The 13,540-nt window shown below is 44.2% G+C and overlaps 1 protein-coding gene across 1 annotated transcript in view; it reads right to left on the reverse strand.

Annotated features, from left to right (window-relative positions):
- Positions 1 to 13,540, reverse strand: part of LOC139407633 (acyl-CoA binding domain containing 6) — a 35,834-nt gene that overhangs the window by 20,027 nt on the left and 2,267 nt on the right. The window contains exons 3-6 of the mRNA XM_071151466.1: positions 13,409 to 13,505; positions 10,079 to 10,149; positions 7,200 to 7,305; positions 3,368 to 3,457 (exon numbers count right to left, since the gene is read on the reverse strand). Of these exons, the coding sequence (XP_071007567.1) occupies positions 3,368 to 3,457; positions 7,200 to 7,305; positions 10,079 to 10,149; positions 13,409 to 13,505 (364 nt within the window). The remainder of the gene's footprint in view (positions 1 to 3,367; positions 3,458 to 7,199; positions 7,306 to 10,078; positions 10,150 to 13,408; positions 13,506 to 13,540) is intronic.

Consider the following 13,540-nt stretch of genomic DNA (forward strand, 5'->3'; position numbering starts at 1 on the left):
GTCTGTATGTAGCCTCGCTACTGTTATTCTTCACTGTTGTTTTTATTTCTTTACTTACCCATTGTTCACCTAACACCTTTTTTGAACTATTGGTTAGAGCCTGTAAGTAAGCATTTCACTGTAAGGTCTACTACACCTGCTTGTATTCGGCGCACGCGACAAATAAACTTTGATTTGATAGATACTCTGTTGACAGTTTGACAATAACATGTGGTAGCTAACTATCTTGTTAATAGTTTACAAACAAATTAGCGAATGTGCTAGAAAGCCAAATAGCTACCAAGCTAGCTAGGTAGTTGACTGCTGTGGCTAGCCCAAAAAATAACTTATTTTGAAAGTTGCGTCATCTTATCCTTGAGGTGTTAAAAGTGTTCTTACACTATGGTTTTTAACATTCAAGGCAACTGGGAAATATCCATGGCAGGTATTGTTGTCACCTCAGCTTGCTACATAACTTCTGAGTGATAGGAAGCACGAGCACCGCCAATCAGCCTACACCACTGTGCGAACACCCATCCTTACTATGACAACTAGCGTAGCCATGTCAGCAAATGACTGCTGTCTGAACACACCAATCCAATTTGGTCACTTGTAACTTGCTGTTTGGACAGTCAGTATTAGAAAACAAAACTGAGCATTAAAACCTGCAGTGTGAACAAGGCTTTACAGGAGCAATTAGGGTTAAGCTTGTTCATGGGCATATTTCAGTTACTGGCCCAATGCTCTAACCGCTAGGCTACCTACTGCCCATTTTCCAATACTGTTAAAACCGTTCCCTTTCAATTGTTACCATTGTTATGCATATGCTTTTCCTATTTTATCTGTAAAAAAACATTTCAATTGAACTCTATCCTTGTACAGTAGGCCAATTCCCCTGAGTCTAAAAGGTTTAAAAGCATAGCATCTAAGGCATTTAGTCTAGTTCAGCATGGCCAGAAAGTGACTGAAAACAGCAAACTAATAGAATCTAATGAGAAGTAGCAGGCTTCACATCTCTATCAATTCCCAGTTCTGTGGGGTTTACTGTTGCATGATTTAGCTAGCCGTATTTCCTTTCGGACACCCATGCCCTCCCTCGGGCAGCTGACTGGGTACCGCAAAACATAGGCAGAGAAGGAGATGGGCCGTAGGGGTTTCCGATGACCCGAGGGACTGCCGAGTGACCTCTCACACTAGGCCTTAACGAGAACTGTCTGCCATTCAACTGCAGTTACTGGTACCTACACGCAGAAATAGTACATGCATGTGCATAGCTATATTGTACACACTCTCCTGGAGCAAGTATCTGAAATTATTCTGAGATGCCAGAGATGTACAGGGATTAGATTTGACCACCTTCAACCACTTATTACAATTGTATTTTCTGCTGTTACTGTAACTACTGCTACGGTTCATAAATGTAGGCTAAATACAGTACATGGAGGCTTCACTTCTCTGTAATTACAACGCAGAATGTAACATGCCTCCAAATAAGTAGTCATTGTTTCTTGTTAAACCATGACCATAGTCACCGCTAGGCAGACCAAGATGATGATTATAAGCCAGCGCTCTGGTTTTTCATCCACACCAAAAAGGTTCAGGGCCACAAAAAGAAAGTCATTTGCAAGTGTTCTGATTATATGGGTTGTATAATGCAAACAATTTACCTGATTACTCCCAATTGATTTGTTTTACTGTGGGGTGGTAAAGCCCCTGGCTCCACAACTGTATGCACAACAGCATTCATTTCCCGATGCATCACTCAGCCAGCTTAAGACAAAGCCAAAGCTCCCTGCCTGCCTCTAAACCGGAATGGTGTTCAGGGTTTTTCTCCACAGCCAGGTCACTAAGCAAAGTATACCTGCTTACTGTGTCGGATAAACCCAATGGGATTTGTCGATATCACAAAACGAATTAAAGTAGACCTGCTCAGAGGGATCGAGGGATAGGAAGTGTGTCACTGGGCCTATAGCCTACTCTCATCAGCCACAGGTACTGAGCCTCCACGGATACAGAGGATTGGCTATGTGGTGTGTTAGTGATGTAGACTGTAGGTGTGTTTAGGATGTGTGCTTGGCTGTTGAAGGCTAGTGAGTGACAGAGAATTCTGTGTCATGCGCCTTTTAACACAATTGTGAATCTCACAGAAATCTTTAAATCCCCTAAAATATCTGTCCCTGTGACATCTGCGTCGAGTGCCACTTGACCCCTAACCCCAGTTTTTTGGTGTGTGTGCAGGGCTCAACATGAACGCGTGTCCTCTTCTCCGGCACAAGTATTAAAAAAATAGTAGGACAAGAAGAATATAGATTTAAGTTGTCTGAACGCACAAGATGAAATAAAAAATAATAATTCACAATATCATACAAATACTCTGATCAGAATTTGATCAGAGGCCAACATTGGAATAATATTCAAATCTATTTTTTGTTTAAATCAATAAAAAAGTCTACATGTCAAAGTGTAGGTGATATGCATGTTGGCTACAGCCTCATGTCCAAACTGATGCTGACATGAGGGAGGTGCCAGAAAAAGGAGCCAAACTTGGAGACTTTTAATTAGTTACATAAATATTGGCTAAAAGTCATGTTTGACAAATATAATGAAGGATCATTAACGTCTAAAGGCTTGATTCTGTCAACACACTCGAGGCACGTTCAGAACAAATGGTCACAACATCGGAGAGTGAAGGACAGTGCCTTGCATATCACCCACCTTGAATCTGAGTGGAGGCGGTCAGCATTTTGAAACGACTTAACCACAAACCTAATTGTTTAAACCCTGGACGTTTTATGTCTTACCTTGCTTCAAAGTAGCCTTGCCAAAATCCGACTTCAGAAATGTTGAGGGAATTATTTTATAAAAACACCTAATGCCATTGAAACTAGCATTTTTTTAAATCAACTTTACTTTAAATTGTCCAACAGCCAAAGGCACAATCCTAGTCATGATTAACTCATGCTGGTTGATGCATCTTTAGATTTCCCCTCTTTCTAAATTTCTAACAGATATTTTTATCTGTCATATAAAACACACGTGCAATTATTTGGTTGTTATTTGTAATGTTGCAATATTTTATAGGCTACCAAGGGTGGCCAACCATCCTCCAGGACAGGCTTGAATATGCAAAGAAGCCAATGGGCAGAATGTTGCCTACATTTTTGTCTGATTCTCTATGGTAAAGAAGATGGTAATGCATTTTATTTTGTAAAGTGGTTCCTTGCATCATATAATGAAGTTAAAAAAATGGGGGGAGGGGGTGACTTGAACTTTTGGAAAAGTACAAATAAAATATATACATATAAAAACTGTCCTATTTGGACTGTGGCTAAAAAAGTGAATGTCAAGCCCTGGTGTGTGTGTGTGAGTGTGTGTGAGAGAGACTCACCTGGCTGTTGATATCAGCGCTGTTCTGCAGTAACACAGACACCAGGTATTTGTGTCCTCTGTCACAGGCCCAGTGGAGCAAATTCCTGCCCTGAAACACATAAAAGGTGTGCCTCATTACTCCTGCATAAACAGATTCTACCATCTACCATACACGATCAGGTACTTCAAGGTACAACAGGTATTGTTTCCCATCACTACAGTAGCAGCTAATGAGTTGGAGTCAAGATACTGAATCAAATATGTGAATCTTTTTTTTTAGGTAAAATGCTCAAAGTAAATGTCAGTACTTGTTTACACACCGAAACACTATCTATTGTAAATCAGATCTCGTGATCAACAATACTTTTTCTCACGAGGTAAACAAAAATCTGGCGCTACCGGTAGGTACTTAGTAAGGTTGCCTAGTCTAGTGAGTGGACTACAGCTGTTATGGATAGTGACAGTGTGTGTGCGGCTGACCACACACATATGCAAATGCAGTGAGGGGACCTGCTGGAGCGTTCAGTAACATGGATGGAGGCCCCAACCCCTCTTCACCTCTAATAGAACCATCTATTCTCTTCTGTTATGCACAAGTTAACTTCCCAATAGACTTCTCCCCTTCAGAAACAATTAATTATGCAGTACAATTTATAACTCAAGATCCCAACTATATAACGAGGTGGTGACAGGATGAGCTCTGCCCCGTCTCCTTGCCAACAGGAGGGGTGTGTATGTGTGTAAAGGGTTGGGTCAGGGCTCATCCAGGAGCTCAGGGACAAATTTCAGAGGGCCGGCAGAGTCCTTAAGAATTGATAGATGTGATGCTGCGGACAAAACGAGAGCACTCCCTTGATCAGTCATCACACCCTGTCCCCCCCCCCCCCCCCCCCCCCCTCCTCTCCTTAGCTCCAATCACCTCATTCTGATACAACTGCCACAGGGAGCTCATTTTTCAAGTTGGCCAATTAGATCAAGCAAACTCCCTAAGTCCTATTCTATTGCTCAAATTCTATTGATCACCACGGCTGCATGTTAAAATAGATATTTATGAGAGAGGCCGCAGCCTGAATACTGCTGTACTTTCTCTCAGGTTTTGATGTGCCCCTTTGATCGTTTGTCACATTTCCATCACTACGTCGTCTCTGCCCTTTTCTTCTAATAGGTGAATTCCACTCTGGAATGTTCTGTATATACTCTCAAGAGAACTATGTTTTCACGAGGAAAAATAATACTTTGAAATAACCATTGTCGTAAGGAGGAACATAACTTCACAGTAGCCCTCTCGTTTGTCTGAGAGAACAACAAAAGAAGGAAACGCCACTGGAAATCATCCATCAGGAAGCAGCGCTGGCGGCACTTTCTGTCATAGAAGGTTAAGCTACCTCCCTGTCAGAGTGTTGTGGGGGATTAGCCAATGACAGGCTCTTTGACTCGCACCCACGGTAACACACAACAGACGCGTCTGAAAGGGGCTGAAAGGGCGCTCTCCTCAGCCGCTGCCTGCTCCTCAGTCTCAGTGGGAGGGGACCTGTCAGCTCAATTGGCTCTAATTGAATGGGGTGGGACTTTGTTCCAGAAAGGGATAGAGAGAGAGAGAGAAAAGAGGAGTTCCTTGGGTGGTATTACAACATGAAATCCCTCCCTCCATTGTTGGGGTACATGGTGGTTAGTGGTGGTTGTGTGGCCTCTCAGTGGCATGTGGGGACCTGTGTGAACACTTCACCCATAGAGCGTCTACTGGGGCAGACGCTCGTACACTATACAACTGCACAGCAGGAATAGGCAAACAGACAAAAACTCATGATTATTCAGAGAGTGAAGGAGACAACTTCATGAGGGCTGAGGGGGATTCGATTAGTGAACTCTGACTAGACTGTATTCATACTCTGAAGTATATTAGTCACAGTATTGTCTAGAATCAGTGCCCTGTCTTCAGCTCTGGGTAGTGTAAAAGAGATAGGGTATAGTGTCTGAGTGCAGTATAACAGCTCTCTCCAAACAGACCTCCCAACTGACTAAGAATAGTGGGAAGCAGCCAGAGTACTGTAAAACACCAGTCGGTTCCTGTGTGTGTGAAGTGAACACACACATACACACCCATAAACCAACGTTTGTCAAGCTTCAGCTTGGGCCATGACTCACAACATGTGTGATTGATCCCATGCCCATGGCTGGTGTGTGTGGATGATGTATACCTGCAGTGTGGCCCCCAGGCCCCCGTCTCCCCAGCAGTAATGAGGCAGCCTCAATGAGTCATAAAGACTGAGGCGGGCGGCTGGACACCCTGATCTATTCTCCCCCATCATTAGGATTATTTCCCCATTCGCCCCACGCCTGCACTGTACATTACAGCTAATGCCTTTGGCCTCTGAAGGGGAGTCAAGGAACCAGCCACCCCAGGGGTCAGAGGCCACCACCCAGCTCATATCACCCTGAATTAAAGTGCCAATATCCCCAACTGGTGAAAACATCAAACATAACATTCTGCTGAAGAACAGTCTGAGTCACTAATACTGAGGGCTTTGGTTATCAGTGGAAACAAGAGTAATTTATACAGTCTCTAGATTACTAGCGGGACATTCAATTGTAGGCACATTCCAATTAGTGGGATAGTCACCACTGCAAGTAGCGAACACAGGCTCCTTGGTAGATCAAAACCTGAATGATTTAAATAGCTAAATATTAATCTATACTTCAAAGAACAGTCAGTCAGTGGCTGTTACTGTTGAGTCCAGAATGTAGTTTACCCTTTCAAACTGACCAAACTGACAATGCCGCAGCTTTATAGTTTCAAATCAAATGTATTTATATAACCCTTCGTACATCAGCTGATGTAAGTGAGCTATACCTCCATTTCACTCATCCACACTCACCAAATCCTCCAAAAACATCTGCAAAGAGAGAATATGGTGGGATATGTTCATCTATTTAAATCAGACACGGCTGTCTGTCTCTCCATGAATGGATACCAGAGACATTCCCTTCCTATCTCTCTCAGCTGGTGGCCTATCTGAGATGGACCCATAGAGATAGATAGAGGACTCTAGTGCCAAAAAGCTAGTTTTAGCATGGGCAGCTATTTTGAAGTAGTCAACTGGGTGGGACTTCCTATGGGTGAAGGAAGGATCACATGATTCCATCTGGGTCATCAGGAGAGATCAGCCAATTCATTATACTGGAGAGGAAACATTCCATAACCGCAGGTGACAGTCAATCGCCAACCTTGACTTTATACCTGTTCAAACAACACACTCCAGGTGGCAGTATGCACCCTTTCAGTTTGTTTACCAACTCATAGAAGTAGTAGAAGAAAATGTACTACTTCAAAATGGAGATGGCCTCAATGGCGCTGCCCGTGCACTCACAGACAACATTTATCTAAGTCTATGGATGGACTACATCAGGGGCTGTGGATGGAACTTCACTACTGCCCTCTGCTGGTCAGACCGGAGACCTGCAGTCCACTGGTCAACAACGCTGGAGTGACCACACACAGACCTCCACCATCTGGCCTGGCTACTCATACACCAACTGGATCCTTATTTGAAGAATTGCTGTGATGAGAGGGACTAAGCCATTTGCCCTCTGTGTTAAACGAATAAAGCAGATGAATAGATTTGAGGTCAAAGTGAAAAACATCTAATGATCTTAACGCCTTAAGCTTCTCCCTTAGATCGGAGATATATTAGAGTGAAGAGTTCCCATGGACTAATAGTCAATTTGAGGCCAAACACAATGGAGTTACGGGGGAATATTGTACCATATTGCAAATGAGCTGGTTTTACCGTTGGAATTAATAACATGTTTTGTTTAACAAGAGGGCTCTTTGAAGATAGGATGCCACTTACCTCCTCATCTTTTGCGTTGACATCCACTTCCTTGGAACTGATAGCTGTGGTAATGTGTTCTATGTTGTTCTCTCTGCAGTAGTCAAAGATGTTCTTGTCTTCTTCCCTGTGAGGGGATAGGAAGAGAGGAAGCATCAGTCAATGTACCAGTGCATGGAAGTGAAACGTACTGTCTGGCATCAGATGAGAAGAGACATCTGTTCATCTGGGAATTCTCCATCTCAGCAAAAACAATCAACACCAATAACAACACCACCATACACAACTCATACAAATCTAGATTGGAATAGAATGAGATTAATTCATAATCATAGTGAAATTAAAATGTATTTCTCTGTCAATAACAAATCTTGATATGAATACACATCCCACTATATTCTATAAGTGTGGATGAGGTTAACACCACTGGAAATAGTACCCCCCCCCCCCACATACACACACACACACCACGCACGCTATGACAGGGTGGGTGGGATAAACATAACATTCCCTCCTACTCATCCCTGGTGAGTCATCCCTGGGGAAGCAGCACGGTACGCCACACTAGCTCTAATTATTCCCCCCCTTAATCACCTCCTGGCATTAGGGCCACGCCAGGCAGGGCTGTTGGGGTGGGGGGCGCACAGGGACAGAGGGGAAGGGGCTATATCTCATTTAGAACTTTACGCCTTCCCTCTCTTACCCAGGGCTCCTGATTAATTGCATTTAGTGGGACATTGTCTGACAGAGAGCAACCCAGTCCCAGCGGAGGACAGGACAGGCTGGCAGGGCCCCTCACCACCAAGTTGTGGAGGATAGCGTTACAGTATTCGTTAACAGCGGTTAGCGGGGCTAAGAGCTACCTAACTGGAGGGGAATTGAGAAATGATTAGGATACTTACGTATCCGCAAAGAATTAGAGGATACGCAGATCCTAACTGAGGGTGTCAGAACCTCAAAATGGAGCCTAAAATAGCAACAGTGTTAAACAGAGCACTGTAGAGCCCTCTCTCCCTTTGTTCCTGATGCCTCAATCACAAGTTGATTTATAAACAGCTCATTCCGGTTGAACTGAATAAGGTTACATGTGAGGGCACATTCATTTACATGCTCATGAGAATCATGTTTATTCATAAGTGGGGGGCTGGCCCCTCCAACTCCTCTGGTGATCGCCACGCTGACCCCGAGTGTCCCTGCCACGTGGGCACCATCCGTCTCCCAAGGCAACTAATCAATGGCGGAGCTCATCAGTCAGGCTGGGCTGGCCGGCAAGGGTTTAGCCTCATGGCGGCCGGCCGCCTGACAGCACGCACGCGATTAATGGTGCCCTGATAAATGACCCGCCGCATGGCATGCTGGGAAGGTCACAGGCTACTCTGTCATCCCCACAGCCTGGTTAACCACAGTTGACTACAAGCCAGGGGGAGGGAGGGAGGGGGTAGGAGAGAGAGAGAGACCCTGATGTGTGCGAGTGGCCTAAGTGTATGGTAGTGTACGTGCAACTGTGATATAATTTGCATGTTGTTACTACTGTGTAACTAATCAGTCACTGTAAAATGTGGATTTGGTGTCATGACCCATGAACACCACCCTGCATCCAGAACACCACCCTGCAAGAGTAAAACCCACATCACCCGCATACCTAGCCCAGCTTACCGACACACACACACCAGCCTCATAAAACACACAGTTCTTCTACGCAACCCAGTCCAGCATACTGACAGATATCCCCCTCATCCATCAGCCTGCATGCCAGCCCTTCAGTAGAACACTCATCTCCCAACACAGCCAGGCGGCTACTGATGACTTCAACAGCTCCACCATCAATCACACACATTCTTATAGGGAGGTCACCCGCACACACTACAACAAAGAGCTATGAGTGGCAATGAGAGAACACACACTTGCTGTGACTTTCCAGCCAAGTGGTCTAGAATGTCAGCTAACCATAAGTCTGATGTTCATCAGAGCCTTTTACAAAAGTGTAGCTCACACAAATCTATTCCATCACAAACAGCAGATTTCACCATCTGAGGGATATCGCCAATCAATCCTGCTTTTATCAATACACATTCCACACATAGCTACCCGATCCGGAGCAGAAAATGAGCAAAGAGGATGCAATTAACTCAGTAACAAGCCCTTGCTTGAGGAGGCAGACTATTTAATATGGAGTGGGTCTTCCTGTACTGAGGGGGGAAAATTGGATATTCAGCGAACCATTGAGTGTAACAGTTTGGAGCGGGACACGCCCGAGGTAGACCTCGCCGAAGGGGAATGTTAATGACTTCCTGTCCCCACGGGGCATCCCCATTGGCTATCACCAAGAGGGTCGTCGCCAGGGGAGTCCGTGCCACGTGGCAGCATTCTATACCCAATGCTCCCTCATTTCAACACGTTATCGAAAAAGTAATTAAAGGCAGGCATTTTCAGGCCACCTCTCCTCAGCACATGCATACTAATGAGGATCATTTAGGGGAAAACCTACTGGATTCAGCTGTCATTTTCATTTCCAAAAGAGCCTTTTTTCCCAGAAACGAAGTGGTGTGTATGCTTGATCAAGCTTCTGAGGGTTCCCATAAGGCGAGTGAATATAATTAACATAAAATCAGGACTGTCTCATGTTCCCAAAACAGTTTACAGCAGCGTTTCACAAACTCGGTCCTCGGGACCTCAGGGGGTGCACGTTTTGGTTTTTGCCCTAACACTACACAGCTGATTCAAATGACCAAAGCTTGCAAATGAGTTAATTTGGATCAACTGTGTAGTACTGGGACAAAAACCAGAGGACCGAGTTCAGGAAAACCTGGTTTACAATCTGCAGAAGAACTTCTAACACTCAGAGCTCAGTGCAGAGGAAGCTTGTCTCTGATATAGGACAGACAGAAACTGTGACGTACCTGATCATCTCTTCTTGGTAGAGGGAACTGACTGTTGGACCTCCAAATCCTGTCCTACGCTCTCTTCTCTCCTGGAACAAGAAGCAAAACATTAAAATCCTGACATTCATTCAAAAGCATAATTATGGTTCCATAACACTCCCCTCACCTCTTGTAATAACAGTGCGTTTGTAGTGGTGTGTGCCACACTACTGTGATCTAAGGACAGGTCAGTATTCCCCTGACTAGTTATCCAGTGAACACTGTTCTCCCCACCTAAAACAAGCCAACTGTGCCATACAATGAAAAACAAGAGCCACTGGGAGAATGAGTGTCCTTATTCACAGACAACAATAGGTTCACCTCGTCACGATTCTCTCACACATTGTTTAGAGGCGACTCCAAAACATGGGTAAAAAACCACACGCATAAAGTCTTTTGAGGAGTATATTTTAACTGTTCAAAATTATTTCAGCAATTTTATTTGTTTTGCATTTTCTGAACCGCTAATACATGCTGTCATGGCAAACATGGATACAACCGTTTTTTAGGTCCTCAGTCTAGCCCATGTTCTATAATCTCTTTCACAATGACTCACACAAGACAACAAACAAATTAGATTTCATTTCAGAGGGGATCGTGGGCAGAAAACAAAAAAAATAACGGCACATGCACTTTTCCGAGTGCAATTCCCTTCTAAACTCAGAATATTCGCTAATGCACTCCCTTTTCTAATGTAAAGATAGTGCAACCAACAATACAAATAGGAGAGAGGTCAAGAACTGACTATTGTTTCTGCTGCCTTTATCCCCATCCAGCCTCTCCTAAATCTGTTTGTCTGGACCCTGGTAAGAATAGACTCCCTGTGCTTTGTTAACACTAATACAATCACATCCTTTTCAGAGGGGCATTTGTGCATTTGCCTTCCCCTGGCATTGTGCCAAGCTAGGGGCCATGTCAGCATGTATTGGCCCCGATGGCAGCGCCAGAGAAAGGGATGTGTCAGGCTGGTCTGCAGGCCACTGATGCCTGCTGACACTCATATTGTGGAGGGGACAGAAGGGAAAGGAGAGAGGCGGGTGGAAGGCACTAACTCAAACAGGACCGGTGACAGGCTTTTATGTCACACCGCTAAACATCACTCTAAATCTCTCCTTTGGGGATGGAGGTTAGCGAAGGGGAAATTTCTTTGTGCTGAATTTTCATTCGAGAAGAAAAGTGCATTTGGGTTTGTCTGATGTTGGTACTTTCCTCAGCAATGTTGAATAGAGGTCAGAATAGAACAAACATACATACATACATTCTCCCTGCATCCATTTTATCAAACCATACCCATGCTGGAAAGGACACAATGAGGGACTGGTCTATTGGTAGTACTGTATCCAAAAATGTTGTGTTTCATTCAGCCTCTTTGCAGCCCCCCTCCCCATCGTTTCACTCCAGGCAGGGTGTCTTTGTCAGCTGTGACAGTGTGCTTGGTCCCAGTTGGCAGGCCTGTTACTGTAATGGGGTAGAACTTAGTGAGTGAATGATTCCATTGCCCTACTCCCTGAGAAAACAGGCCCATGTCTGCATAACAACACTAGCCTTCTGATGCAGGCAGGCAGGCACACCAGATAAACAATTTGAGCACAGTAAACACTTTTTATTTAGGCTAGATCAAAAACCCTCTCACAAATAATGTAAAAAAAAGTCATACTTAGGACATTATTGGAGTTGGTTTGAGTGTAATCTGTAAACATTAAAGAGATGATGGCATGCAAAACTAAAACAGTCTCAGGTAATGTTACACCTGCTGTCTCAGCCACTGCCTGTCACCAATGGTGTACCCAAGGCTCGATCCTAGGTCCCACGCACTTCTCGATTTACATCAACAACATATCTCAGGCAGTAGGAAGCTCTCTCATCCATTTATATGAAGATGATACAGTCTTATACTTAGCTGGCCCCTCCCCGGATTTTGTGTTAAATACTCTACAACAAAGCTTTCTTAGTGTCCAACAAGCTTTCTCTGCTTGTAACCTTGTTCTGAACACCACCAAAACAAAGGTCATGTGGTTTGGTAAGAAGCATGCCCCTCTCCCCACAGGTGTGATTACTACCTCTGAGGGTTTAGAGCTTGAGGTAGTCACCTCATACAAGTACTTGAGAGTATGGCTAGATGGTACTGTCCTTCTCTCAGCACATATCAAAGATGCAGTCTAAAGTTAAATCTAGACTTGGTTTCCTCTATCGTAATCGCTCCTCTTTCACCCCAGCTTCCAAACTAACCCTGATTCAGATGACCATCCTACCCATGCTAGATTATTGAGAAGTAATTTATAGCTCGGCGGGTAAGGGTGCTCTCGTCCGGCTAGACGTCCTTTATCATTCGGCCATCAGATTAGCCACCAATGCTCCTTATAGGACAGATCACTGCACTCTATACTCCTCTGTAAACTGGGCATCTCCGTATACCCTTCGCAAGACCCACTGGTTGTTGCTTATTTATAAAACCCTCTTAAGCCTCACTCCCCCCTATCTGAGATATCTACTGCAGCCCTCATCCTCCACATACCCATTCTGCCAGTCACATTCTGTTAAAGGTCACCAAAGCACACACATCCCTGGGTCGCTCCTCTTTTCAGTTTGCTGCAGCTAGCGACTGGAACAAGATGCAACAAACACTCAAACTGGACAATTTATCTCAATCTCTTCATTCAAAGACTCAATAATGGACACTTACTGACAGTTGTGGCTGCTTTGCGTGATGTATTGTTGTCTTTACCTTCTTTCCCTTTGTGCTGTTGTCTGTGCCTAATTATGTTTGTACCATGTTTTGTGCTGCTACCATGTTGTGCTGCTGCCATGTTGTGTTGCTACCATGCTGTGTTGTCATGTGTTGCTGCCATGCTATGTTGTTGTCTTAGGTCTCTCTTTATGTAGTGTTGTCTCTTGTCGTCATGGGTGTTTGTCCTATATTTTTTATTTAATTTATTTTTAATCCCAGTCCCGATCCCCGCAGGAGTCCTTTTGCCTTTTGGTAGGCCGTCATTGTAAATAAGAATTTGTTCTTAACTGACTTGTCTAGTTAAATAAAGGTTAAATAAATAAATGTTAGACAAACGCTTAGTATTTCTGCCAAGTTACATAGTCAGTCAGTGTCCCCTGCTGGTCAATGCGCCATACTGCATTCTTAGGTGCAGGTGGAGCTGTCAAAGTTAGTTATCTTTTTGTTTTAGAATGGTTCAAACGTGAGAAAGACATTTGTTTCAGTTCTCACATTGCAGAGTTATCTGCGTGTGGAGATTGTATTATGTACATTTGTGAGATCAAATGTAGTGTCGTATTGGATTTGTGAGGGCTTTTTACCTTCTGACTGCTGTCTGGGTCTAGTGAAGTTACACACGAAACGTACTCCTGCATGGCCTGTTCTGCACTCATGTCCTCAAGCTGCTTCCATGCTGTCCTGGAGCAAAACATAACAAAAACATTCAGCAGATA

Source organism: Oncorhynchus clarkii, chromosome 4 (genome assembly GCF_045791955.1).
Source record: "Oncorhynchus clarkii lewisi isolate Uvic-CL-2024 chromosome 4, UVic_Ocla_1.0, whole genome shotgun sequence".
NCBI lineage: Eukaryota > Metazoa > Chordata > Actinopteri > Salmoniformes > Salmonidae > Oncorhynchus > Oncorhynchus clarkii.